This window comes from Notolepis coatsorum, assembly GCF_963971535.1.
Source record: "Notolepis coatsorum genome assembly, chromosome: 1".
Taxonomy (NCBI): domain Eukaryota; kingdom Metazoa; phylum Chordata; class Actinopteri; order Aulopiformes; family Paralepididae; genus Notolepis; species Notolepis coatsorum.
Genome location: NC_140165.1, coordinates 181,233,946 through 181,261,473, shown reverse-complemented (window position 1 = coordinate 181,261,473; position 27,528 = coordinate 181,233,946). Strand labels below are relative to the sequence as shown.

Here is a 27,528-nt window from a genome sequence, read left to right as displayed (position 1 = left end):
CCTGTTGAGAACCGCTGACCTAACCGACTCTGGAATCAACTCCCATTACACATCAAAGAAGCCCCATCCGTAGAAACATTTAAGTCCCACCTCAAAACCCACCTGTTCAATCTTGCATACCCTCACTCCTGACCCCCCAACCCCTCCACACTTACATTTTCACATCTGTACACACCTATATTTTAGTATTATTTATTAAAAAAAATTCTCTCTGTCTTGTCTCTAAGCTGTCTCCCTCTCTCTGTATTATCCCCACCATGTCGTCATTGTGAAAGTCCATGCACTGCGTTTGTCGATATGCCTAATGTAAGGCGCTATATAAAATAAATTTATTATTTATTATTATTATGCAAAGCACAGCAGAGTTGGTCGAATTAGGCAAACAGAGTGAGAACACGGGTTCACTCTAGGCGGCCGGAAAAGGCGTGGGCACGTTCGAGAGATATAGGCTGTGTAGTCTACCTGCAATGACCACATGAAGCAAACATTTATTTTTGGGTGGTAAAGACTGGTACCTTTTTATTTATTTTTAAATAAATCTAGAAGAAATATGGAAAAAATGTATTTGAGAAAAATAAAACTGACATGATGCCCTACCTACATCGGATTACCTGGACTACAATGGACTTTAAGTGTGTAGTTGTATTTTCTACGAAAATACAAATATCCGATCGGGACTCAATATAAAATCAGGGACAGAAAAGCTTGATCTGGACATCACTATTTATTATTATAGTACCGTCTCACCAGAAGAGACCCTCCCAGGTGGGGAAGTAGGTGCCTTTGAAGAGCGTGTGTTCCAGGATTCCCTCCACGCCACCCAGGGCCTGGATCATGTCTGTGCGGTAGTTGTTGAGGTTCCACAGCTTGCCGTCGTGCCTCTGGTGGGTCCACCAGAATGGGTTCTGCTTCAGCACCTGCAAACACACACAGACAAACCAAAATGGTTATGGAACTGCCATAAATCACTATGAACTACAATAATTACAAAAACTCAAAAGCAACTTATGGGATACTTGAATTTTTTTTATTTTTCTCCACCACATCCTTATCGTCACAATGGAGAAAAAAGTTTGATTCCATAAAACGGCACGTTAGCATGAAACCATGGGGCACTACTAGCGATAAGCTAGCAGCTAAGTTGTGCCCCACAATTCAAACGACAAATGCTAATATGCTATTTTAGGGAAACTGAAAGATAACTATGTACCGTTTCCTCTAATGTGACGAGGGTGGTGGAGAACCAATTCAAGCATGTCAACTTGGAGGTAGTCCTGCGTAGCCATACCTCTCTCCATACTACATTAGCGCTGTGCCAAAGAGGTTTAGGTGAATCCATTATCATTCCACTATAGGGAAAAAAAAATCTCTGGTTTGTTTGTATTTCTATAAACTAAGGCTGAGACGATATGCCATTTGGAAGAATCGATGAATGGGGAAAAATTATCGATACATATTGATTTTTATTATTATTATTTTGCATGTGAAAAAAAAAATTATAGCCTTAAAAAATTAAGTATTATTTAACGTTAGTTTGTGTGTGTGTCATGTGCACTCACTGTAGTTGGCCCACGACAAACTTTAAATAAGTATTGTTTTATTTTTTAAGAAAAAAGTATTTTCAACTTTTGTATTTTGTATTTTTAATGTACACATGCGAAATAATCGATAAGTGACGCCACTTATCGATAACATTTACATTTAGTCATTTAGCTGACGCTAAGCTCAGGATGCAGCAACGGTGCCCAAAATAGTGTTGCAGATAGCGGAAGGGGAGGAGAATTCAGACTGAAATATGCCAATGGCAATCTATATCCTGTGAGTCAGACTATGTTGGAAGTGCTCTTTGACCAGTATTGCTGCCACTTAAATCTCTATGGTTACCTGGTACTGTTTGAAGTCGGTTCTGACTCGCCAGCCCTTGTCGTAGGCCAGTGTGTGTCTGTCCTTCTGGAATAGGGTGTTGATACGGGGGATCCCTCTGTCCCACGAGTCCTCCAAGTCCTCCAGGGTCAGGCGCCTGGGACACAAAATACACACTGCTATGAGGCTTCATAGATTCATGGAAAGACATGGTACCAACAAGGTGAGGAATTAGAAGGCACATAGGTCCTCAATAGATTAACCTCTTAAGCCCGATCAATATCTCCAGACTGTTCTACAAAAGTATCGTTTTTATTTTCAAGTATAAACATCATAACCATGTCACAAGAGCATTTATAATGTATATTATCATCAATACGTTAGTTTAGCAATAGGTTAAAGTGTTATTAGATAGATTTTACTTATGGATTTGGTCTGTTAATGGCGAGGCAACCATTTTGGAACCATGGGAATTGTAGTTATTTTGTTGCCATTTTGTAGAGAAAAGCGCTAGCTCTGGATCTGCGTTGGAATTTTTCAGAACTACACTTCCTGAAAGCCTCTATGGGGGTTTCAAGCTTCATAGTTCTGTATGCATTTATTTAATAACTCTTATTATTTGGGATAATAAGCCACAAGACATAACGTTATTGACAAATATTGAAGCGCAGTTAGTTTCTCTTCCCTATTGTTAGCATGCAGCAACAATTTTTTTTATCCACTTTTTCTCCCCATTTTTCTATTTTTCTCCCATCCCAATTTCGTATTTCCAATTCTTCCCTCCCCCGTCTTGAACGTTGCTAGACTATGCCTCCCACTGGTCGGCTGTAGTGAGGATAGAAGCCTTGCATCACGTGTCCCCTCCGGTACACGAGGAGGCAGCCTGTCGCATCTTTTCACAGCAGCAGCTCGAACTCTGTGGCGAGGAGTAACGCGTGGGAGGCTCACGCTGCCCCCGATACTTCCTGTTTCCGCCGCACCGGCGTCACCCAACCGACCTGTAGGAGTCGCTGTCCACAACGTCCAATCCCCACCCACCGGCTTTGCCACCCTTTAACACTGCCAATTGTGTTAGTATGACAGCCGGCCAAGCCGGTAGCAACGCCGAGAGCTGGGCTCGATACCAGCATCTCCTGCGTTAGTGGCGAGCGCCTTGCCCACTGCGCCACTCAGCAGCCAACAATTGGATTTGAAATTTGTTAAAAAACAGTTGAACCCTGATCAAAATTAAAAAGTACAGTAGATTACAGTAGATTTCATTATCTGTTCTTATGCACGCCTGGTGATACTAAATCTAAATTGAACTCGGCCATTTGAAAGATAATATATGTACCGGTATATATATAAATGTGCAAATTGGCTATAATAAGGTCATTTATACGCCTGCTATTTTTTTTTTTACAGACTTTTTCCTCCTTTTTCTGTGATTTTTCTCCCATCCCAATTTTTCTCTCGTGCCAATTGTCCCTCCCCTGTCCTGATCGTTGCTCGCATGTGCCCCCCACTGGCCGGTCGTAGGGAGGATAGAAGCCCATCACAGGTCCCCTCCGATACATGTGGAGGCAGCCAGTCACTTCTTTTCACCTGCCAGCGCGGACTCTCATTGGCGAGGTGTAACGTATGCGAGGCTCACACTACCCCCGCCATTTCCTGTCTTTTGCTGTGCATGCGCCCTGACCGACCTGTAGGAGTCGCTGTTTACAACGACCAGACTACCACCCATCCACTCCCCTCCCGCTGACTCTGCCAATTGCGTCTGTATGACGGCTGGCCCAAGCCGGAGGCAACGCTGACAGCCGGATTCGAGACCGGTGTCTCTTGCGTTGGTGACGAGCGCAATGTCCGCTGCGCACCCAGCCGCCAGCATAAGCCTGCTATTCTATAATAATATTTCAAATTGCATTGGTCCGGATGGGAGAATTCAGTACTGTATCTACAGAACCTTCTGTTTAATCATCTTCCCTTTATTCATTTCCTTAGATTTTTTGTACACATGATCTCAAGAAGGTACTGAACGAGATCAGTGGCAGTTCTTCATGTCTGGTCATTATTAGCATGGTGTTATTCACTGTCAAATATGCAAAGAAAAATCATAATTCATATTAGTGTTGTCACAATACTGGAATTTCAAACTTCGATACGATACCTTGAAAAGTATCGATATCATTTTCGATACCACAGGGAAAAAGGTGAATGCCCATAACGAGAATATTTGTTTTTTTTATTTTATTAGCGATCTGAATTCATATTTCATCAACCGAGTCTACCGTTGGTAAATCAGCCACCCCAGGCGCTCAGATGTGAAAAAGCGCCCCCTATCGTCTCCCAGATGGTAATTCACCCTTTTGGATTAGACTCAATGAAAATGCCCGGAATCCACATTTTACTTCTCCCGCATGTGACCGGAGCCGATCAGCTTCATTCTGGACCATCAGAGCAGCGGGGATTACCGGTATAAATTATATATATAGCTCGTATGAAAGGTGCTTTATAAATACTTACTTACTTACTTACTTACTTAGAAGGTACATCGGTTTGTAAACAATCCTCTGTCCTGAGGCATAAATCGCCGCAAGACTGTGGTCGTCAATGTGTTAAGAGGTTAACACTGAATCTACAAACCATTTGTGAACTTTGCCCAATAAGTACATTTAACGTAATTTTCGGACTATAAGCTGCGCCTTTTCCCCCCATTTTTTGACCCTGCGGCTTATATAACGGTGCGGCTTATATGTGACTCACGTGACCAAACCTGAAAATGTAAAAATCTAAATATTGCTTTTTTGACTGCATTGAAATGTTATTTATCTGTTCCCTTATTTGCTAAACTTAATACAACTTGTAAATGAGTTAATTCTTGTTATTTGTCCGACAGTATTGTGTCCCAATGCTGGTGGGAAGACTACAAACGAGAAGTCTAGTCCTAGTTGCTGGTGTTCGCAGGCGTTTGCCTGACTGCAGCAGCTTGAACAAATGGGAGCTTCCTCAAACAGCCATCTCTTTCCCGACAATCCCCTCTGTGCACGAACCCTTACATATGGTAATTAAACATTAAAACACCTGCGGTTTTTAGTCCAGTGCGGCTTATATATGTACACATTGTTCAATTTAGCTGCTGCGGCTTATACTCCGGTGCGGCTTATAGTGCGAAAAGTACGGTAAACATTAAAACACCTGCGGTTTATAGTCCAGTGCGGCTTATATATGTACACATCATTAAATTTGGCTGCTGCGGCTTATATTCAGGTGCGGCTTATAGTGCGGAAATTACGGTACTTCCATTACTATGTCTGCATGGCTCATTTCAGAGTAATATTAGTTCCATTACTGTCTGCATACCACATTTTAGAGCAAATGTAATTACATTACCATGTCTGCATACCACAGTTGAGTAAATTCACTTCCAATTCAATCAATTCAGAAAGTGGATTTTCCTTCAAATTAGGGATTTTGGCTGCTGATCTTTTCACAAAAATTGTTAATTTGTTTTTGTCATATTTTAGTCATTTGATCATTGGTAATTTAACAGTCAAACGGGGGCAGCAAAGACCGTGAATGAAATCTTTTTTTAATACATTTTTGTATAGATGTTCACAGAAAGGTAAAGAAACAAACTACCGGTACTTCCTATTTTATGACAATAACGTTCAGGTTTGTTCGACCCGTGAGATATAATCACAAAAATAACGTCAGAAATGTTCACAAAGAATATTTTCAGCAGCGTTCACTAGGGATGGGTACCGAATTCGGTACTTTTGAGGTACCGAACCGAAACACGTCGGTACTACCGAGTATCGAATCAAGTCAGAAACCGGAAAAAAAGAAATAAAAATAATAATAATAAAAATGTTTTTATTTGTTTTTTTTATTTTTTGTTTTTTTTTACTTTTTTCTTTTTATGTCAACGTTCACACGCACAATATATGCTTACCTAGGATTTTACTTGATTCAACAACAAAGCAGTCGGAGCAATGACAAGCCGAAAACTGTCGAAATTGTAGTTATTTGAAGTTTGGATTTTTTTCTTTTTACGACTGAGGTAGGTAAATTACATTTCTTGAGACTAAAGTACCGAAAAAAGGTACCGTTGGGTACCGGTATCGATTCACAGGTACCGGTACCGGTATCGGTTCAAATGTGAAAGGTACCCATCCCTAGCGTTCACAGAGGCTGGTATGAGCTGCGTAGTGTAGTTTTATGACATTTTGATGTCCATTGAAAGCCCTGGGTCTCCTCTGTCTTAGGACTACAACGCTTTCATTTTTTATTTCCTCGCATCTAATAGATCCCGTTTCCGCCGGGATGTGCCAAGATATTTATGAACTCATATTTTGCTAATAACACTTAAAATCATTGGTAAACAAACGTAGTGGTGAAAATATACACTTTGCCTGCTGTTTTGGTTTAGGGTCTTTACTCTTGGCTACATTAAAAAATATATATATATATATTTACATTAATTAATACGGACTGTATTAATCTATTTATGACATTAAATCCAGCTCCGTCGGGCTTAAGGGGGTATTAGTGGAAAGAGTGATGGGGATCAGTAACCTCATTACAGAATAAATCAGATCCTATAGGTGGCAGTTTACACATGAGAACAGTACATTTCTCTATACATACCTGTTCTGGGCGATGGCCTCCTGCCTCTTGAGGGCATACTCTGCCCAGACCCTCTGGGAGTCTATGAACTCGCTCTCCCACGGCTGGATGTAGCGGTACAGATTAGGAATGAGCTGGTCCTCCTCGTGGCTCATCCCAGAACGGAAATGGGTGATTCCTACATCGGTCTGCTTGGACCACCTGGTGAGGGGGGGGAAGAAACCAAATGACTAGTGTTGCTATTGTATGAGCTATGGGTGTTGATCTGTCGTTATTTTAATCGAAAGTTGTTTCAAGTTAGCATTTATTTTTAATATTATTGTGCTGAATGAGTCATTTTCTGGCAAATTATGAATACATATCAGGCAACACAATAATATTCACCATTGTACGTTGGTCTTAAATAAAAACTAGATTCAAAGAGCTCCTTGATTACATCATTTTAACACTTCATCTAAGTTGCTGTGGACAACAGAGTGAGATACATGTATTAAAGAGCCACTTAACCCAAAATACAATGTTTTATTGTGCACAGAATCTCACACAGATCCAAAAACATTCGTTTTCTACAATTTGGTTAGTTATTGAGAGTCAATGAGTTTGAATATGGCCACCTGTGTTAATTACAGCTCCCTAAAATGATGTAGATGAAAATATACAGATACTTTGTCTTATAGGGACTGCTACCATTTCATTGAGCTGTAATAACGCAACACAAGGCTGCAATGTCCCAGATCACTGGTGGCCATATTGAAATAAAAATGTCTCTCAATAACTGTCAAACTAAATTAACGTGTGCAATTTTTTTGGATGTGCCAGAGATTATGTGCAAAATAAATCAGCATTGTTTTTTGGCCCCTTTAAATGTGAACACTGAATGGGCTCACTTGTCGAGGAGAAGACTAACTATGAAGCAGAGCACCATCAGAGCCGCCCTCCTCACCTCAGGTCTGACTGGGGGATGAGCACGTGGCCCATGGACAGCATGCCCAGGCCGCCCAGCTCCTTGGGGGTGTAGAAGACTACGGGCGGGAAGCGACTGGGCATTTTGGAGTTGAGGCCGATCTTGATACGAGTCTGGATCTTGTTCTCACACTTGACCAGTAGGTCCAGGAGCTCCTGCGTGTTGACCACCGCCTCGCGGAAGTAGGTCATCAGGCCAATCAGAGCTGTGTTCCACTTGTTCACGATCTGGGAGGGAAGAGGGTGTTGTTATTTCAAATGGTTTCAACTATGGTATCTGCATTTGTTAACCTCTTACAGGCACGTTGGAACAGGGGGTGCGGCAGGTGCGGCAGCACCCCCTAGTGGCAGCTTCAGTTACTGCACAAAAGTAAAAACGGTATTTTTATATACTGTAACTATATATAATATAAGTTATAAGTTGATCCTGCTCAAAGCACTTGACTTCACCATTACACTGACACACTTGTAAATACGTTAATTCTTGTTAGATTGCCGGACTGTATCGGGTGTCGGAGAGGAGACGCATAGATGAGAGGAGATGAGAATGAATGAATGAAAACTTTATTTAACAGATTGCAGAATGGGTACAATACAGTACGGCTCAATACACACAATTAACACTATGGGTGCCAGCCAGAAATCCGGAAAATGACTGGATTGCCAGCGCTATTTGTCTATGGAGAAATTCCCCTTCTTTGCAGGGCTATAACTTTTTAAATTCTATTGCTACATTGCCATTATTAGGGCCCATTCAAAGTCCTATATGTATTGTTCATTGTGTAGCAACGTTAAACTAAGTATGGTCTAATGTATAAGTATGTTTTCATCTCTTTCTGCAGCTTTCTCCAGAACGTGATATATAGCCCCAAATGCATTATATTGATGATGAAATACAGTTTGATGGCAATCGGGGCGATATAAAAAAATTCAATTGGACGTACTTCTAGAATGATCTACGTATGATCTGATGATGACCGGATGGGCGGGGGATCGTTTATAATTCCGTGGGCAGCGTTATATCATTCATCTAGTGTGGGTGATATGTTCATCATAACAGTTTATATGGAATACGATCAAAAATAACGCTGAATCTTACCGTATCCTCCTCGCGCCGTTGGGCGATGAGCGTGGAACAGTAATTTACCTATTATGGTATGTAGAAATATCGGGTCCATTTCCAGCTTGTATAATAGTATATATGTCCAAATCATGTTGTTTATCGAGTTATTGGCAATCGATCGCTATGTATTGTGTCGAGATCGAGTCCCGGTAGCCAAACAGAGTGCCCGGAAGTAATACGGCCGACCAGCACAACCTCCATAGCACTTCCTGTTTGGCGATTGCGCCGATCGGCCACCAGATGGCGCTCCTGAACCGCCAGAGAGCTCAGTGGGTCCTCCTGGTGGATCTCAGGCCAGCGGAGGGGAAATATGAATCCAATCACAGATTTTTGAAATATTGATATAAGGACGCTGTAAAGCGTCCTCCGGCAACTTGAGCATGGCCGGGAATGACGCTTTTAAGCGTTTTCCGGCAGTCAAAGTGTTAAGGGGATGCAGACCAGAGAAAGACGTTTGTCTTGTTTACATCAGGGTCCCCCATTTTCAATTCATAGTGTGTTCATAGACGCACCAAAATCCATTGCGGGGTGAAAATTTGCCGCAAAACATTAATATCTTTGGAACCGTTTGTGTTCAATTGTATCTGACTCGGGAGATGATCTTCTCTCGTCACAATTGAAATTGTATTTCTCCGTCGAGCAAAAGCTGGCTGGCAGTCTCATTGAATAATATACGCACTCCGAAAGTCTATAAACTTGTGCATAACGGAGCAGAGGTCCCCAACCATCGGGTTGCGGACCGATGTAATATAAAACACTTAATTAGCCGTGCATTGATAATACAATTGGTATCAGCTGTGTAACGTCTTAATTTAGGCATGACAGTGTCGTTGTAGGAGATGCATTCAATCTAACATTGAAGCTAACCCATAGAAATGTGTCATACAGACTTGGAGATGGAGCCAAGTGAGGTATTCAGAGGTGTGTTTGTTTTTATTTCTTCAGGCTTAAGTCCAAATAAAACAATTATTATGTTCTTCTCGTTTGCCTCACGTCTCACGTCATTTTCAGATAAAGGGTCATTAGAAATAACTTATTTCTAAGCCATTCTAAACAACGAACGTTCCGCTCACAGCGTTCTGAAAATAAAATCTCAGATAGGCCGCACCCCCTGCCTGACCTCTTAACGTTCGGTGTACCGTACATTATTTCAGTGTTCAAACCTCTGTTTCTCTAATACATTAGCACTCAGTGATTTTTATTTATTGCTTTAGCAACTTCAGAATGTTACCTTTCAAGAGACCAAACTCATGCATGTGCTATAAGTATAACGTATAAAGCTAAGCTTTGCAAAAAAGGGATGCAAATTGCTTTAGTTTTCTGCAACAGTTTTTATCTGTATTTTATTGTGATGTTATTTTTTATGTTGAAACTTTCTGCTGCCTTGCTTGGCCAGATAACTCTTGAAAAAGATATTTTAATCTCAATGATGCTTATCTGGTAAAATAAAGGATTTCATTGATTGATTGAAAGCTTAAGGGGTTAAAGGAACATGGCAAGATTATTGGAAATGTGCTTACCGTCTTCTCTAGAATCAAATAAGGTAATAAGATACCAATTTCCTCTCTGTGCGTTCAGTAGAAAGCTTTCCGGCTGCAAGCTAGCCTATCCCAAATTAATGGAAGCGGATACAGACCAGCTAGCCTAGCTGTGTGACAATAAGCACATTTCCCATAATGTTGCCATATTCCTTTAATGACAGAGAAGTGGTTTGGAATAATTGGCAAACATGCTAGAAAGCATTTCGTGGGGTAGGCTGTTTGCTCACCTTGGTGAATGTGGTGGATCCAGAGGCCATAAGGATCTGACGCACTCTGTTGTGGAAGCGCTGCATGGATTCATCATCCACACGCAGGAAACACTGTGCTGTCCTTTCCTTGGTCACCTACACACACAAAAAAGCAGGGGAGATTATTTATGGTATTTATTCTTTAACGTCACAGTGACCAAATGCGTCCACATTTTTATAGGATTCTATCACATTTTCATAACAATAGCGAATATTACTTACCCTGCGCCGTTTTCATTGAGGTTTCTTACAAATTAACACTTTGATCGCCATGGTTAAATTCATAATTTACCATCCCTAGCCAGCTCTATTTGTCTATGGAGAAGTTCCCCTTCTTTGCAGGGCTATAACTTTTTAAATTCTATTGCTAAATTGACATTATTATGGCCCATTCAATGTCCTATATCCATTGTTCAGGGTGTAGCAACGATATACTTTTTCATTCACATATTCATACTAAAATATGGTCTAAAGTATAAGTATGTTTTTATCGTTTTCTGCAGCTTTCTCCAGAACTTGATTTATAGCCCCAAATGCATTATATTGATGATCAAATACAGTTTGGTAGCGATCGGTGCCATTTGAAAAATTTCAACTGGAGGTACTTCTAGAAGTTACTACGTATCATCTGATATTGACCGGATGGGCGAGGGGGTGTTTATAATTCCGTGGGCAACGTTATACCATTCATCTAGTGTGGGTCATATGATCATCAGATCAGTTAGTATAGAATACGTTAGAAAATAACGTTGAAACTCACCGTATCTTCCTCGCGCCGTTGGACGATCAGCGTGGAGTACAGTTTTCGATTATGGGATGTTGATCCTGATGAACCATTTCCAGGTTGTATAATACTATATAAGTCCAAAAAACGTTGTTTATTGAGTTAGGGCGAGCGATTGATTATCCAGTGTGTTGAGATAGAGTCCTGCTAATGATCGCGAGTGCCCGGACGATTTATGGATGAGCACTTCCTGTTTGACGAGTCACTTCCTGTTGGCGATCTGCCGATCGGCCACCAGATGGCGCTCTTGAACCGCTAGAGAGTTGAGTGGAGATCAGCAGTATATCTCAGGACCCCGGAGGAGAATATGATTTCGATCACAGATTTTTGAAATATTGACATCAAAGACGAGTTACGGCGTCTTCGGCAGAATGAGCATGGCTAGGAATGACGTCTAAACACGTCATCAGCGATTAAAGTGTTAACGATGTTTTATTTGTCCTATATATGCAGATAACATTTTAAATCTTAAATTGTACCATTTTGTTTCACTTTAGACAACAAACATAATGCTAATGATGCACTTTTGTTAAGTTAATTAGTTTACCATTCGCGGTCACTGTACTGAGGTCGCATTAATAGTTTACCGCTGTTCAGAACGCGTCAAAGAATAGACGCGTCCCAGTGACCTCAGGGATCTACAGTGCGACCAAATTGCTCGCATATGTCCCTAAAAATATGTGTGTGCGAACCGTAAAACTCAATTACACGCACGGTGTGCCGAGTACAGATTACAGCCTCTCGTCTTTTTTTTTTTCTCCGTCGCGAGAAACGTTAAAAAACTACAAGTCCCACATTGCACTCAAGCCAACGGTCCAATCACAGTAGAGTGACGTGACTGGTTTCAAGAGAAAGAAAGCAAATGACCAATCGGAAGCTCTCATTTGGCTTGTTTACTTCCTGAAACGCCACCATTGCGATATGCGAGAGTTTCCCGAGACATGTAACTTCTAGTCTTACCAATAGCAATATATTTTAGAACACCTAGATTTAGCGATAACAATAGTAATATAACGTTAATGCAACAAAACTAATGCTTGCTTTGTTTATCATAACGTTGATGCAGTAGCGTATGCCGTTGTGTTGACTGTAACGGACATGATAACATAACACTGTGTACACATTCAAATTGCGATAATCGATTCTAACATTTTCAAATCGATGCAGTTGAATTTCCCCCTTAGGATCGATGCATTGTTACATCCCTACACCAAAGTCACTGGCCCACTGTGTATCTGTGTGTACAGCTAACTTGGCTAGCGTTATGAACAGCAGAGGTGGGCAATAGGGTCCAGCTGCAGCGCCGGACGGCCGGAGTGCAATCGGTGTGACGTAATTGGCAGACTCGACTGTCAATCAATGGTCTACCTGACACGCAAACTCATAAACAATGTTTCTGTACTGGAGGTGTACAGTATTTCAATAGGCAACCCTGAAAGGATTATTTCTCTAGAAGAGCAACACAGCCAAAACATAGGCATTGTATGCATAAAAGGGGCAAAAGCTAAAGTTAAGTGACTGTTACTTTTGTAGCAGTATTTTGTAGCAGTAGTTTGATTTGATAGGGACAGCACATGTTAATGAACATCAAGTAAAAAATACAAAATGTAAACATGCAGGGTTGTAGCAAGAGCTAATTTACACACATGCATGCACAGTACAAATATACATTTATTTTTGAAAATAAATATTTTCACTGTGCTCCTAAATATTTTTGGGTGCTCCTAAATTTCTTTGTGTGCTCCTAACTTTTTTCATTTAGGAGCACCTGTGCCCCTAGTGAAAAAGGTTAGCGTAGAGCCCTGGACCTGTGCTAAAGGTCTTGGGAAATGTATTCATGTAGTTTTCAACATTTTCACCTTTTAATTTTAAACCAATGCTGCCATCTACTGACAACAAAGTGTTGTGTATCGTCAACTTGAGAGGGACTTCCGTAAACACTGTCGCCCAAAACCCATTCCAGAGATTCCCACTTTTTACTGGGCCGAATTTGGTCCGAGACAATAAGAGTGACTGAGATTGGTCTACGTTCCGGTAGTTATTAAGTGTACAATGCTTACGTATCTCCGCTGCAGGAGCCGATTTAAGACTTATGCCATCGCAGAAGCAGAGGTCTGCGTATGTAGGTGTTACCGCCTATTTTACTTGTGTTATGTGGGATATTGCCATTACAGAATAATCTGTAAGGTTGCAATGAGGGCTATTGTAAATGTACAGAAAATTAGGGCGGCCACTCCACTTTTCCAAGTATTAAAAGTTTCTTCTTTGTGTGTGCTCTCACCTCATTCTGCAGGTTCCAGACGCCATCCTTGTGGGTGAACTCCTCGTAGCTGGTGCGGCACTTGGGCAGGATGCGGCACTCGAAGCCGCACATGTTGAACAGCAGGTTGGGGTTGTCCTTGCTGTACACCGACACAAAGCTGTTCTCCCACTGGATGGTGGTGACGGAGCGGGGCAGACGGTTCTTGATGTCCCAGAACACAGCACGGCCACTGGGAGAGAGGGTGGCGGGATCCTATTATTCCAAGATAGTAACTACCGTACTTTTCGGACTATAAGCCGCGGCTTTTCCCCCCATTTTTCGACCCTGCGGCTTATATAACGGTGCGGCTTATATGTGGACCAAACCCGAAGATATTGCTTTTTTTACTGCATTGAAATGTTATTTATCTGTTCCCTTATTTGCTAAACTTAATACAACTTGTAAATGAGTTAATTCTTGTTATTTGTCCGACAGTATTGTGACAATCCCCTCTGTGCACGAACCCTTACATATGGTAATTAAACATTAAAACACCTGCGGCTTATAGTCCAGTGCGGCTTATATATGTACACATCATTCAATTTAGCTGCTGCGGCTTATAGTCAGGTGCGGCTTATAGTGCGAAAAGTACGGTAGTCTGACTCGCATGATATAGACTGTGGGTATAAGCACGCCATTGGCTGACTATTTCAGTGGGAATTCTCCTCCCCTTCCACTATCTGCAACACTATTTTTGCAAGGGCACCGTAGCTGCATCCTGGGCATAGCGCCACCTGGGATGATTATGATTGGTTTAAAGAAATACAAACAAGCCAGAGCAGTTTTCTCCCTAACCAGAATGATAATATTCAGCCAGACCCCTCTCCAGTGCTGGCACAGCACTAATGTAGTGTAACGTAGTGTGGAAAGAGGTATGGCTACGCAAGACTAGTAAGTTGCATGACTATTAGGGATGCCCCGATCGATCGGCCAGCGATCGGTATCGGCCGATATTCAGTATAAATATGAGATCGGTGATCGGTGATAATGCTTTATTTTCGCCGATCGTCAAAACCGATCGAAAAACATGATCCAATTCTTAGCGGAGATCTCACTCGCTCTCTCTCTCAGACACAGAGCTGCTTGCAGCGTACGGCTCCTCCTTCTCCTCCTGCCCCTCCCGCACCCATGTAAACAAGAGGCTGCCTCCGGCAACAGTCTGCTCTAGTGCATGCGACGTGAGCTAACGTTGGCTACCTACCGAGCTAACGTTACTGTTTAAACTAAATGACCCAGTGACTACATGAGGCATTGTCTAACGTTATCTAGCTGGCAAGCTACTGATAGCTGCTGATATCAACAAATGCTCCAGCAATAGTCAAGTGCATGATAAGTTACCTCCGTTGACTCGGTAGCTCACGTTAGCTGACGTTAGCTCTAAACGAAATAGTTCACTGAGGCGTTGTCTTAACGTTATCTAGCCGGCTAGCAGTAGCTACAGATAGCTCCTGATATCAATGTCTTATAAGTTATAACATTGATTCGATGCGTATTCGGGCTGAGGGCATGCTGAATGTGATTTATACCAATAGGGTCCAGCTGCAGCGCCGGAGAATCCTGGCCGTAGCTGGAGGCTACTCGAGTACACACAGACAGTGGAGCTGTTTGCAGATAGCGAGCATTTTGACTTGTTGCGTGGTGGCGATGTCTCGCAGATAATACAACTACAAGTCTAATTATATAATATATATATTTTATAAAAAAAAATGATAATTTATATAAAATTTTTATTTTATTTTTTTTTATCAAAAACTATCGATATCGGATCAGTATCGGCCGATATGGCTCAAGACGATTGGTGATCGGTATCAAAAAACGTGATTGGGGCATCCCTAATGACTATGCTTCATAAACGGGAATGCGGGTTGGAAACTCAATGTCAACTTTATCTCCTCTCTCACCCCCATGTTCAGCATGAATCAAGGGAGAGGATGTTTGTCTAATAATAATATTAATAATACATTTTATTTGGAGGCGCCTTTCAAAACACCCAAAGTCACCTTACAGGGCATAAGAACAGAACAATCTAGATTAAAACAAGTCTACTTTGTTAGTTGGACATATCTTCAGTTTTTCTCTACTTATATTAAAGTATATTTCGTTTTTAAGAATTGTAAAGGATGGGCAAATATAAGCATGTGCTTCAGCCTATTCCTTTTTTCGGTCATTGAGTTTGGATTTTGTGTGCGAGCTTACTTTGAATATGTACATTTGTGATATTTTTTCTTCTTTTTTGAAAGTCCACACAAGTGTGTTTTTGATTGATCTGTAAACAAAGACCGAAAATAAACTATTCATCATCACTAAATGGACAAATATGTCAATGAATACCATCAGTATGTCAAGGGGCAAACTGCAATCCTGTTTTAACTTTTTTTTTTATATCCACTTTTTCTCCTTATTTTTCTCCCATCCCAATTTCGTGTTTCCAATTCTCCCCTCCCCTGTCTTGAATGTTGCTCGCATATCCCCCCCACTGGTCGGTTAATCCTGTTTTTACTTTAATTATTTGTTGCACAAGCATGTTTGCCGTTATCTATCATCTGTGACATTTATTACATTGTTGCCAGTGGCATCCTAATTTCCCACAGGGGAATTAATGAAGTACTATCCATCTTCAAAAGATATAATTAAAAGGTACAGTAACCAAATAACGGTTTAGTGCTCAATGGTAATCCATCACGGCTGCATCCACCAGGAATTCATTTGAAAATAATGCGAAAATAAAGAATGAAACGCAAGTTACGCAACTTCCCCTCGGGTCGAGGGGTGGAACTCACAGGTTGACGTCGTGCTTCATCAGTCTCATGCGGGCGTCACGGGGCCAGCACTTCTTGTTGTTGTAGCCCACAATGTTCTCGTTGTTCGGGTCCGGGTGCTCTGTCAGGTACCTCTGGATCAGGTCCCTGGCCTCATCAGCTGAAAACCTGCACACAAGATGCAAGATTATTTTATGGACCACACCGGTCATTCTGAAGGTTGCAAATCATTCCTTGATACATAAATCAAAGCACCCTTCTTTTAGAATATTTTACTGTGTAGAAATTAATCACTGCCATTGGCTTCCAATGTATCAGAAAAAGATGCGTCTTAAACACCACATAAACCACATTTGAGTAAAATATCACATCCGAGGTGCATTTATTTTCCTGAAAAGTTTACACCCCCACCCCTGAAAAGTTGCGCTACTGTGTCTTAACTCATTGACCGCCACGTTGGGAACGGGATATGACTGTGCTGCCAACCCATTAAACCTATGGAGTCGCTCACCTTGTTTGCAGGGCTATAACTATATATATATTACAGCTATGGATGCAATAATATGGCCCATTTGGCATTGAAGATGTGAAAAAGAAAAAAAAAATTCCATCCATACATTCGCGTTTTATACAGTGGTGAATATAAGTATGGTTTTAGAGCGGTTTAGGGTAATTCCTGGGAGGCTAGTAATAGGCCGCGACGCATATTATACTTAAATAATCCATTGGCATTTAGTCCCTATACACGCTACAATTAAAAATCCAAATGCATATGATCGGTATATTATGTTCCATCATGAATGCATGAAAGGGGGGGGGGTCGTTTCTGATTAATTTATCAATAAAGGCATTCGTTAGTACAACAACATACGCTGATCAGGGCGATGGCTATGAAAACAAGGCACAATCAAGCTGAAATTGACGTTAAATTGCTCTTACCTGTGGCCGGTCGGATTCCAAAAAGAATATTCCAATTATTTGATTGCCATCTGGTAGATCGTATGTCCATTTGGCCCACGACATAACCGACCCAGCATAATGAATCCCGAAAGCAATTCAATGCGATCGGGTAGACCCCTCGGGTCCAGGCTACTCGAAAACTCCGCCCGGATGAATTTCAATGACACACAGCCACATACACAGAGTCACAAAGGGAGTGCAACATCGGCTGCATACCACCAGGCGGCGGTATTGTACTTTTGCAATCTCATTCCATATGGTTAAACAGGCTCCCTGGATGGATAACGATTGGAAATAGCGAATAAAAGAAATACCGATCAAATAACCAACGTGGTTGGCGTTATTCGATGGCGGACAAACGCGTATTAAATCGTTGTTGGCAGGGAATGAGTTAACCCATTCAGTGCCAACCACGAGTATAGTCGGGTTTTAATCGCTATTTCTTTTTCTCTTCGTACATGAGCACACATACTATCGATAATCTAGCGTTTATTTGAAAACGATTCATAAATCAGCCAAAAAATGACAACGTGTTTTGTGTATTCCACTAAAGGGCTATCATCGTCTTTCTCTGGAATTACTAGAAATCTCCAAAACTATACTCTTATTCAAAACGGAAATGTACCGATGAAAAAACAATCCGTTTCGTACATGTTGACTGCAAGCAAGTCATTGATAAGAGACAGGTGTATTAGACCCATAGCCATAATTTAAGATATAGTTTAAGCGTTCGCAAATATCCCCGTCCTCCCATTGACTTCAGTGTTGGCACGCTAGACCTAATTTGGTCATATGGGCGTGGCTCTGAATGAGTTAATATGGGATGTTCAATACCAAGTATTGTGCAATGATATGTAACGGTTGTGACAACGTCACCTTCAAACTTTGATGCCCTGAGTGGGAGTTGAATCCCGGTCTCCCACACCGCAAGCAGCAACACAGACCGCTATACCAAGAGGTGAATTCACTGCTTTGCAACGTGTCTATCTGTCTTTTGAGGATGAGTGTGAGTTTAACCCATACAGTAGCACCGCTACTCACCCCAGCCATTCGTGACTGCGCTTCGCGGTACCATCCGTTACACTCACCCTCCTTAAACTCACTACACTCCACCCAAGGCATCCGGGTCACCTTAAACTTCGATGCCCGAAGGGAGTTTCGAACCCGGGTCTCCCACGCCGCGGGCAACAACACGGACCACTATACCAAAAGGTGAATTCACTTCTTTGTACCGCGTCTATGCGTCTTTTGAGGATGTGAGAGTGAGTTTAACCCATAGCACCGCTACTCACCCCAGCCCTTCTTGACTGCGCTTCACCATACCATCAGTTACAGATATACAAATAAAACGATATATCATAGTAAATATTACTGTTAGAAATGTCTTTTATTAATATTCTATATTCATGTACACTTTTTGTATTAGCTACATTTATCATCTTTCCATTACCCTGCATATACCTGTACCTCCCCCCCACCTACTGTTATGACACCTGCATTTCTCCAAGGGGATCAAATAAAGGAACATCTTATCTTATCTAAAAAGACAAATGAGAGAACCATGTCTTTTTCTTTTAATGGCCGATTTCTGTTCTGAAGTGGAACAAAAACCCACCACCTCACCTGAAGAAGATGTGTATGCGGTCGATGTAGCGGCAGTAGAGGCGGATGGGGTGGGCACTCTCCGTTACCGTGTCCTGGAAACTGAGGAAGTCGTTGGGCATCTGTGGCGGGCCAGCCATCTCACTGGCACGGTGCAGGCCGAGCACCAGCAGGTCCATCACCAGGCCGTAGTACTGGACAATGAAGGAGGCAAACTGCAGGCCTCGGATGATACCATACGAGTTGGTGTGGTTCATGTCCTGGAAGATGGAGGGAGAGAGAGAAAGATAAATATTCTTTAGTTTCAAATTTGGACTCATACATTAGAGTTGGGCAATAACATCAATATATTCACAAATATTAAGCCAGAGTTCTCACAATATCATTACTCAAATATTCGAGAATGTTGATTAAATATTATAAAAAAAAAAAAAAAAAAAAAATCATATTTTTCTTGTATTTTCCTTATACAAATGACTGATTAAGCTGAAACCAAAATCTTAAATGTATCCCGAGACTAACTGCACTAATTACAAATTCATATCAAGACATGAAACTGGGCAATTTCTGTGGCAGAAACCATAAGGGAAGCCCTACACAGCAACCACAAAGACCTTGTAGTTGATGACCACGTTGTTCTTGGCAGTCATGTAGTCAGCAATGTTGTGGTCCACGATGAGACGGAGCAGCCTGTTGAGCAGCGTCAGATCAATCTTCTCGTACATCTTCTCGTAGCGCGACTCCAGCATCACGTTGCACTCGCCCTCCGTGGTCTCCCACACGTCCTGCAGGTTGTTGATACCTGGGAGCAGGGAAGGAGAACACACCATGAGACACGTCAAGTCGTCAACACTCCCATTACAACTGTCATTCAACAGAGGAACGGACTAGCCTGGTTGTAAAGAGGAAGTTCTATTGAGCCCATTTTCATTTGGATATCTTGGTGAGAAGTCAAGGGACCCCTTTGAAAATGGCCATGCCTTTTCCTCTCAACAAATTTAAACTACCGGTAGCTTAAAATTAGAGCAAAATCTACCCCTTTGCCAGTAAGCTGTCCATCTGAAGCTTCCCAGTTTGCTCGGAATGTGGCCAGAACTCAGACAAGGGGACTTTGGTAGGTAAGCTAATGGTTATGCATAGACTACTGGCTACTAAGTATTTCATACAACCTAATGTAAACAAATCTGAACTATTCCTAAACAAATTTCATGGCAAAAAGAAATATTGATAATATGCATCGGCTATGATACAAGTGATATTGGCTTGTTCCTTATAGAGAAGCAGAGGTCCTGACCTTGGCACCACTTGTACACCAGGAGGGGTGGGGGCTCCGTGTCTGCAGGTTTGATCCAGGGGGGGAAGAGACGCCTCTTGTCTGCCTCGTACCATAGGTACTGGTCCAGGTAGGCATCTGTGATCTTCTCCAGGGGCTCCACATCATAGACCGGCACCAGGTGGCTGTACAGGTCCATAAACTCTATACCCACCTGGGAGAAGTGAGCAGTGTGTTTATTAAGAGTAATGATAGTGCAGATATTGTAGAAAATAAATAAAAGGCATTGATTCTGCTCGTAATCATTTCTTACAATTTGCCCTAGCAAATTCTTAACTGTCTTCTCCAGAGTCAGACAGGAATATGGATATCAATTTCCTCTCTGTGCGTTCGGTATAAAGCTATCTTCTGGTCTGACTCTGGAGAACACGGTAAATGCATTTCCCATAATGTTGGCGTGTCCCTTTAACGCAGGGGCCAAATAATGCAACTGGACATTGATCATTTAGAAATATAACTAGGGATGTCCCGATCACATTTTTTTGCTCCCGATCCGATCCCGATCATGTGATTTTGAGTATCTACCGATACCGATCTTTCCCGATCCGATCAAAAATAAAAACAATTTCTCACATTACATTCACCCTGAATGTTGACGTTATCCAGGTGAAAAGTTAACTTCATTCAAGTGAGGCATTGCAATCCTTGACATAAATCATTTGATGTATAATTAAATCAAAGGAAATGCGTTTGGGTCTGAGATTGTGGCTGGTCTGCCGTTCTGCAGCTGGATACTATTGGTTTGTTTTGGCAAAATTCTTCTGCTCTGTGTGACAATAAATAAATTAATGATGCTATGCAATTTAAAACCAAAACTAAGGCCTCAATATGAGTTTAAGGGTGTTTTCACACCTGTAGTTCGTTTGCTTTGTTCCGATTCAGGGACTATTATGATACAATTGTTGCACTTGATTCTTAGTTCGTTTGTGTTCACGCGGCTGTGTTCACACGGACCAAAACAAACGCACGCGCGAGCAAACTATCACTCATTGGTCAGATTTTGGGGTGTGCCCCCCCCCCCCCCCCCCCAACCCTGAATCTCCGCGTTACATTGAAATCGGGGAGGAGAGAGCGGGGGAGCAAATTAATGAATGTGGATGAGAGCCGTGATGTAAGTGGTTGCAGATACGGCTGTGGGGGTGCTAGAGACATGATCGAATAGTCTTTTATGCGCCTCAATCTCCTGAACACGGCGCGAGCCATTCCTAATCGATCAGAACTAAATCGGCAGCGAAAAAGCCCATTTTAAAGCACCTATTATTACCCATGCACAGATTGCCCACAGAGTCTGGAGACGCGAGATGACGCACGAATGAATGTGGACTGTTCCATCAGTGTGTGTCGCACGGTGCTGCTGCTGTCACTACAGAGACCCCGGCTCCTCTCTCCTGCGCGTGGCTGACTGATATCAACGACGCAGTGTACCTCATCGCTGCTCCACGTTGACCCACGACGTATTATTATTATTAATTGTGTCGGTTTGTTAAATCGATTGCATTCTCACAGCGTACGAGTCCGCTTCGGGTTCGGTTGGAACTGCACCGAGACCACCCTCTCCAGGTGGTCTCGGTCCGCTTGTTTTGTTCCGCAACAGAATGTAATTGCTGTGTTCACATATGCCCAACTGAACCGAAATAAGGGGTAAACGCTCCAGGTTCCGGAATAACAGCTCCAAACGAGCTAGGTGTGAAAACGCCCTAAGACGTGAACATGGTCATGTTTGTTGAAGAAAAAAAAAAAAAAAAAAAAAAAAATTGCCGATCATGATCTTCGGAAAATCACGCGATCGGCCCCGATCACGTGATCAGATCGGGACATCCCTAAATATAACATAAATCAATATCACTCCTAAATATTAGGGATGGGCATTTCGAGTAATTTAGTAGTAAATACTGAAACGCATTTTTTTTTTTTTTTTATTAATAGTCTGACACGTGTGATATGTTGCTGACCTCTTTGAAGGCTCTCTGGGTGAGGAGGTGACGCTTGATCCTGGACAAAGCTTCGTGGGGGTTGTCATAGGCCTGCTCGATCAGACCAAGTTCCTCTCTCTGCGACTGGTTCAGACGAGACTTCACACTGAAGGCACAACACAAAAACACAATTCAAATTTGAATAACTTCCAAGTCTGTAATGTCAAAGAGTGTTTCTTTATCATTATCTCAGGGCATTTCAGTGGTTTCAGGTCGTCCACCATGGCCAGGGCTCTACAGTGCGACCATATTGCTCGCATTTGCCCCTAGAAATATGTGTGTGTGAACCGGAAAAATAAATTACTCGCACGGTGTGCAAGTGAAGATTACAGCCTCAGTCGTGCTTTTTTTCTCTCCGCTGATAATCGTTCAAAAACTACAAGTCCCACATTGCACTCAAGCCAATGGTCCAATCACAGTAGAGTGATGTGACTGGTTTATAAAAAAATAGATAAAAAAAGGAAATGACCATTCGGAAGCTCTCATTGGCTTTTTTACTTCCTGAAAGTCCGCCATTGCGATATGCAAGAGTTTTCCGAGACAGTAACTTATTCTAGTCTTACCAATAGCAATAGATTTTAGAATACCTAGATTTATCGATAGCAATAGTAATATAACGTTAATGCAACAAAACGAATGCCTTGCTTTGTTAATCATAACGTTGATGCAGTAGCGTATGTCGTTGTGTTGGCTGTAACGGACATGACAATAACATAACACTGTGTACACATTAAAATTGCGATAATCGATTCTAACATTTTTAAATCGATGCAGTTGAATTTTCCCCTTAGGATCGATGCATTGTTACATCCCTACATCAAAGTCACTGGCCCACTGTGCGTGTGTGTATCTGTGTGTGTGCTAACTGGCTAGCGTTATCAACAGCAGAGGTGGGTGAAAGCGGTATGACGTAATTGGCAGAATCGACTGTCAATCAATGGTCTACCTGACACGCAAACTCATAAACAATGTTTCTGTACTGGAGGTGTACAGTATTTCAATAGGCAACCCTGAAAGGATTATTTTTCTAGAAGAGCAACACAGCCAAAACATAGGCATTGTATGCATAAAAGGGGCAAAAACTAAAGTTAAGTGACTTACTTTTGTAGCAGTAGTTTGATTTGATAGTTTATTTGATAGGGACAGCACATGTTAATGAACATCAAGTACAAAATACAAAATGTAAACATGCAGGGTTGTAGCAAGAGCTAATTTACACCAGGAGACAGCAAAACTTTCAATAAATAAATAAATAGCCTGCTTAGGGTAAAAGCATGGTGACAATCAATGATAAAAACAAGAACAACAAGAAACAAGTTACATACCGGAATTTTAGGACTATAAGCCGCGGATTTCGCAGGTGCTGGCTAGCGCTGGCTAACTGGCTATCATTATGAGAGCTAACGTTGGTACTAGGGATGTCCCGATCACGTTTTTTGCCTCCCGATCCGATCATGTGATTTTGAGTATCTACCGATACCGATATTTCCCGACCCGATCAAAAAAAAAGAAAAAAGATAAATCAACAAACATGACCATGTTCACGTCTTAAACTCATACTGAGGCCTTAGTTTTGGTTTTAAATTGCATATCATCATTCATTTATTTATTGTCACACAGAGCAGAAGAATTTTGCCAAAACAAACCAATAGTATCCAGCTGCAGAACAGCAGACCAGCCACACTCTGAGACCCAAACGAATTTCCTTTGATTTAATTATACATCAAATGATTTATGTCAAGGATTGCAATGCCTCGCTTGAATGAAGTTAACTTTTCACCTGGATAACGTCAACATTCAACATAATGTTGGCTTGGGCTGATCGCTATACTAACTTGTTGGGCTGGATTAGGGGGAGGGAAGCCGTGGGTGGGAAACTGGCGTTGTGGACAGCGACGCCTACAGGTCAGGTCTGGGCGCTTGCTCAGCGGAGGCAGGACTTGAGGAAGGCAGCGTGACCTCCCACCCACGTGTTACACTTCACCAATGAGAGCCCTCGCTGCCAGGTGAGAAGAGAGCCACTGGCTGTCGCCGCACGTGTCGGAGGAAGCGTGCGGATACTTCAGGGTTCCCTTGTACCGACCAGTAGGAGAACATGCGCACAACAACCAGGTAGGGGAGGAGGGGGGGGGGAATTGGCACAACGACTAAATTGGGACGGGAAATCGGAGAAAGAGAGATAATAAAAAAAAAATTATCACAGTTGCCTTAACACTTTCAGTGCCTTTGATTAACATTGATTTACCCTGTTGAATGCCACCATCCACTTCAATGTTAGCGCTAAAAACAACTAATCTATGTTTTAAATTATGGCTATGTGTCTAATCTGCCCGTTGCTTATCAATGACTCGTTTTCCAGTCAACATTGTCGAAACGGATTGTTTTTTTATCGGTTCGTTTTCGTTTTATAGCATTTTGAAAAGCCCTCGTTTAAGGAAAATATAAAGATTCCATGATAAGACATTTACTGGAATATTCTAGAATACACAAAAACTGTCATTTTTCAGCCTATTTATGAATCGTTTTCAAATAAACGCTAGATCATCGATAGTATATGTGTACGTATGCACGCTATAGACGCGAGCAGAAAAATCGATTCTCTTATTTCCTCATCAGCTATCACAGCCAAATCACACATATGGCAAAAGCTTATATCTCCGTGAAAACAGGTCTGATTATCCTAAGGCTACGTTTAGACGGAGAGAGTCTGAACAGAAACCGCAAAAGTCGTCTTATGGTCTCACTTTTAATTTTGCGTTTAGACTAGCGTTTTGGGATGGAATTCTGCGTGCAGACGACGCTGTAACGACGGAGCCCCACTGTCACACGATTGGCGCATATGTCACATGACGTGCTGTGAAGACCCGCCCTACTCTGCTTCTGATTCGCAGACTGTGGGTGGGGAATGTGATTGGACCAAAGCAGAGTCACTCACAGACAGTGGGTCCAGTACTAATAGTTGTTCTATATATATCTATGGTTGTGATAGCCGCGGGACAGATTCTTGTGTATTTAAAAGTACTGCAAATGTAGCCTTCAGGTGATCGCCATGGATAGAATCAGACATGCTTTGTTTACGCTTCTAGGCTACTGGCGCATGCCTGTGATGTAAGCAGTACGCGCGACGAGAGCCTTGACAACCCTTTTGTCATCGTTTTATGCGGTTTGACAGTTTAGATGATAGCGCAAAGGTTTATTGTTTCTAGGAATTCCACCCTGGAAGGTGGTCTCACTTTTTTACGGTTTCACCCCGTAAAAAACGCTGTTTCCGTATAAACGAAAGGCACATCCGAAAAAATATTTTTGCGTAAATACATAATCCAGGCTGATTTGCGTCCGGCGAGCAGATCCCTCTTGAGCAGACTGCTCGCCAGCTCAAGGAGCGAGTTGGCTCCACCCCCCAGAGATCTACAGATCCCAGGTCAGTCTAAGCGACTGACCTGCAGTTACACAGGGATAGACGATAGGGGGCGCTTTTTTCCAATCTGAGCTCCTGTAGGGGCTGGTGTACCAACGGGAGACTCTATTGCACAGATGTGTGTCCCGTTCCCGTTTGCACGCACAGTACAAATATAAATTTATTTTAAAAGAAATAAAATAAACTATTATAGGGTCAAGTGATACATCATTTGAAAGGCCAATATCTCCTCTGTCGGATTCCAGTGTTAAATCTGTGCAGTACCACCAATCGCCGATAGAGCGTCATCCCCACCTGTCTGAAGAAGTCCACCATCATCCCTGTACCCAAAAAATCTACGCCCGCTTGCCTCAACGACTACCGCCCTGTAGCCCTCACCTCCATAGCCATGAAGTGCTTTGAGAAGCTAGTGAAGGGCTACATCTGTTCCTCCCTCCCCATCAACCTGGACCCTCTGCAATTTGCATATCGCCCCAACAGGTCCACGGAGGACGCCATAGCCCATGTGCTGCACACAGCAGCATCACATCTGGACAAGAGGAAGGGGAACTATGTGAGAATGCTGTTCATCGACTACAGCTCAGCATTCAATACCATAGTCCCCTCCAAACTCATAGCCAAGCTCAGGGACCTGGGCTTGAACTATGACCTGTGCCAGTGGGTCCTGGACTTCCTGACGGGCAGACCCCAGGTGGTAAGAGCCGGCAACTGCACCTCCTCATCCATCACGCTCAACATAGGGGCCCCCCAGGGCTGTGTTCTGAACCCCCTCCTCTACTCCCTGTACACACATGACTGCGTAGCACAGCGGAACAACAACACCATCATCAAATTTGCTGATGACACAGTAGTGGTGGGCCTGATCTCTGCCAACGACGAAAGGGCCTACCTGGAAGAGGTAGAGAACCTGTCACAGTGGTGTCAGGAGAACTGCCTCTCCCTGAACGTCAGCAAAACAAAAGAGATGATTGTGGACTTCAGGAGGTCGGGGGTCAAGGACTACAGCCCCCTCAGCATCGACGGGGCACCAGTTGAGAGAGTGAACAGTTTCAAGTACCTCGGAGCCCACATATCCGAGGACTTGACATGGACCACACACATTGACAGTGTTGTGAAGAAGGCACGACAACGCCTCTACTTCCTCAGGCGCCTAAGGAAGTTCCAAGTCAGTCAGAAGATCCTTAGGAACTTCTACTCATGTACAATAGAGAGCATCCTGACCGGCAACATCACCTCCTGGTTTGGGAATAGCACTGCACAAGACCGTAGCAGACTACAAAGAGTGACACGTTCAGCCGAACGCACAATTAGAGGGGGGCTTCCCACCCTCCAGAACATTTACAACAAGCGGTGCAAGGGGAAGGCTAAGAGAATTATTAAGGACTCGAGCCACCCGAACAACTGCCTCTTTGAACTGCTGCCGTCAGGCAAGCGATACCGGAGTCTTATGGCGAGCACAGAAAGACTCAGAAGGAGCTTCTATCCCCAGGCCATCAGGCTGCTAAACGAACAATAATCGCTAAACGAACAATAATCACTATGCAACAACCATCAAATGCACACAGCACACACACCCACACGCACACACACACTCACTCAAACAAACAACACACTGCAGCACCCACTCTCCACACTTTAGATCACACAAACACACTTACACTTTATATTTATTGATAAAGGATTTGCACTACAACTCGTACACCTACTGTGAATTGTACCTAAACTGCACCTCGTCCATTTATGCCTTGCACTATATAGTATTGTATATTAGTACACTGCACAGTATTGTATATTGTATGGTAACTACGTCTACGAACATTGTACATATGTCTAAACTGAACACTGTGACCTCTTTTTTTTTCTTCTAATTTTTACTATGTTTTTATTTCATACTTATCTTGTCATGCACAGTCTCTGGAGCGCAACAGTAAGAAGCATTTTGTACAAAAGTATTCTGTACTTCTGTATGACAACTATTAAAGAAACTTGAAACTTGAAACTTGAGAGCAGCAAAGACTGAATGAAATCTACTGTAAATACAGTTACTTCCGGAT

General features: G+C 42.4%; 1 protein-coding gene across 1 annotated transcript in view; it reads right to left on the bottom strand.

The window, feature by feature from the left end:
- Positions 1 to 27,528, bottom strand: part of prpf8 (pre-mRNA processing factor 8) — a 147,858-nt gene that overhangs the window by 57,351 nt on the left and 62,979 nt on the right. The window contains exons 18-28 of the mRNA XM_084328371.1: positions 22,036 to 22,162; positions 20,045 to 20,237; positions 19,365 to 19,552; positions 18,772 to 19,010; positions 16,210 to 16,356; positions 13,409 to 13,619; positions 10,323 to 10,439; positions 7,412 to 7,659; positions 6,490 to 6,669; positions 1,885 to 2,020; positions 748 to 917 (exon numbers count right to left, since the gene is read on the bottom strand). Of these exons, the coding sequence (XP_084184497.1) occupies positions 748 to 917; positions 1,885 to 2,020; positions 6,490 to 6,669; positions 7,412 to 7,659; positions 10,323 to 10,439; positions 13,409 to 13,619; positions 16,210 to 16,356; positions 18,772 to 19,010; positions 19,365 to 19,552; positions 20,045 to 20,237; positions 22,036 to 22,162 (1,956 nt within the window). The remainder of the gene's footprint in view (positions 1 to 747; positions 918 to 1,884; positions 2,021 to 6,489; positions 6,670 to 7,411; positions 7,660 to 10,322; positions 10,440 to 13,408; positions 13,620 to 16,209; positions 16,357 to 18,771; positions 19,011 to 19,364; positions 19,553 to 20,044; positions 20,238 to 22,035; positions 22,163 to 27,528) is intronic.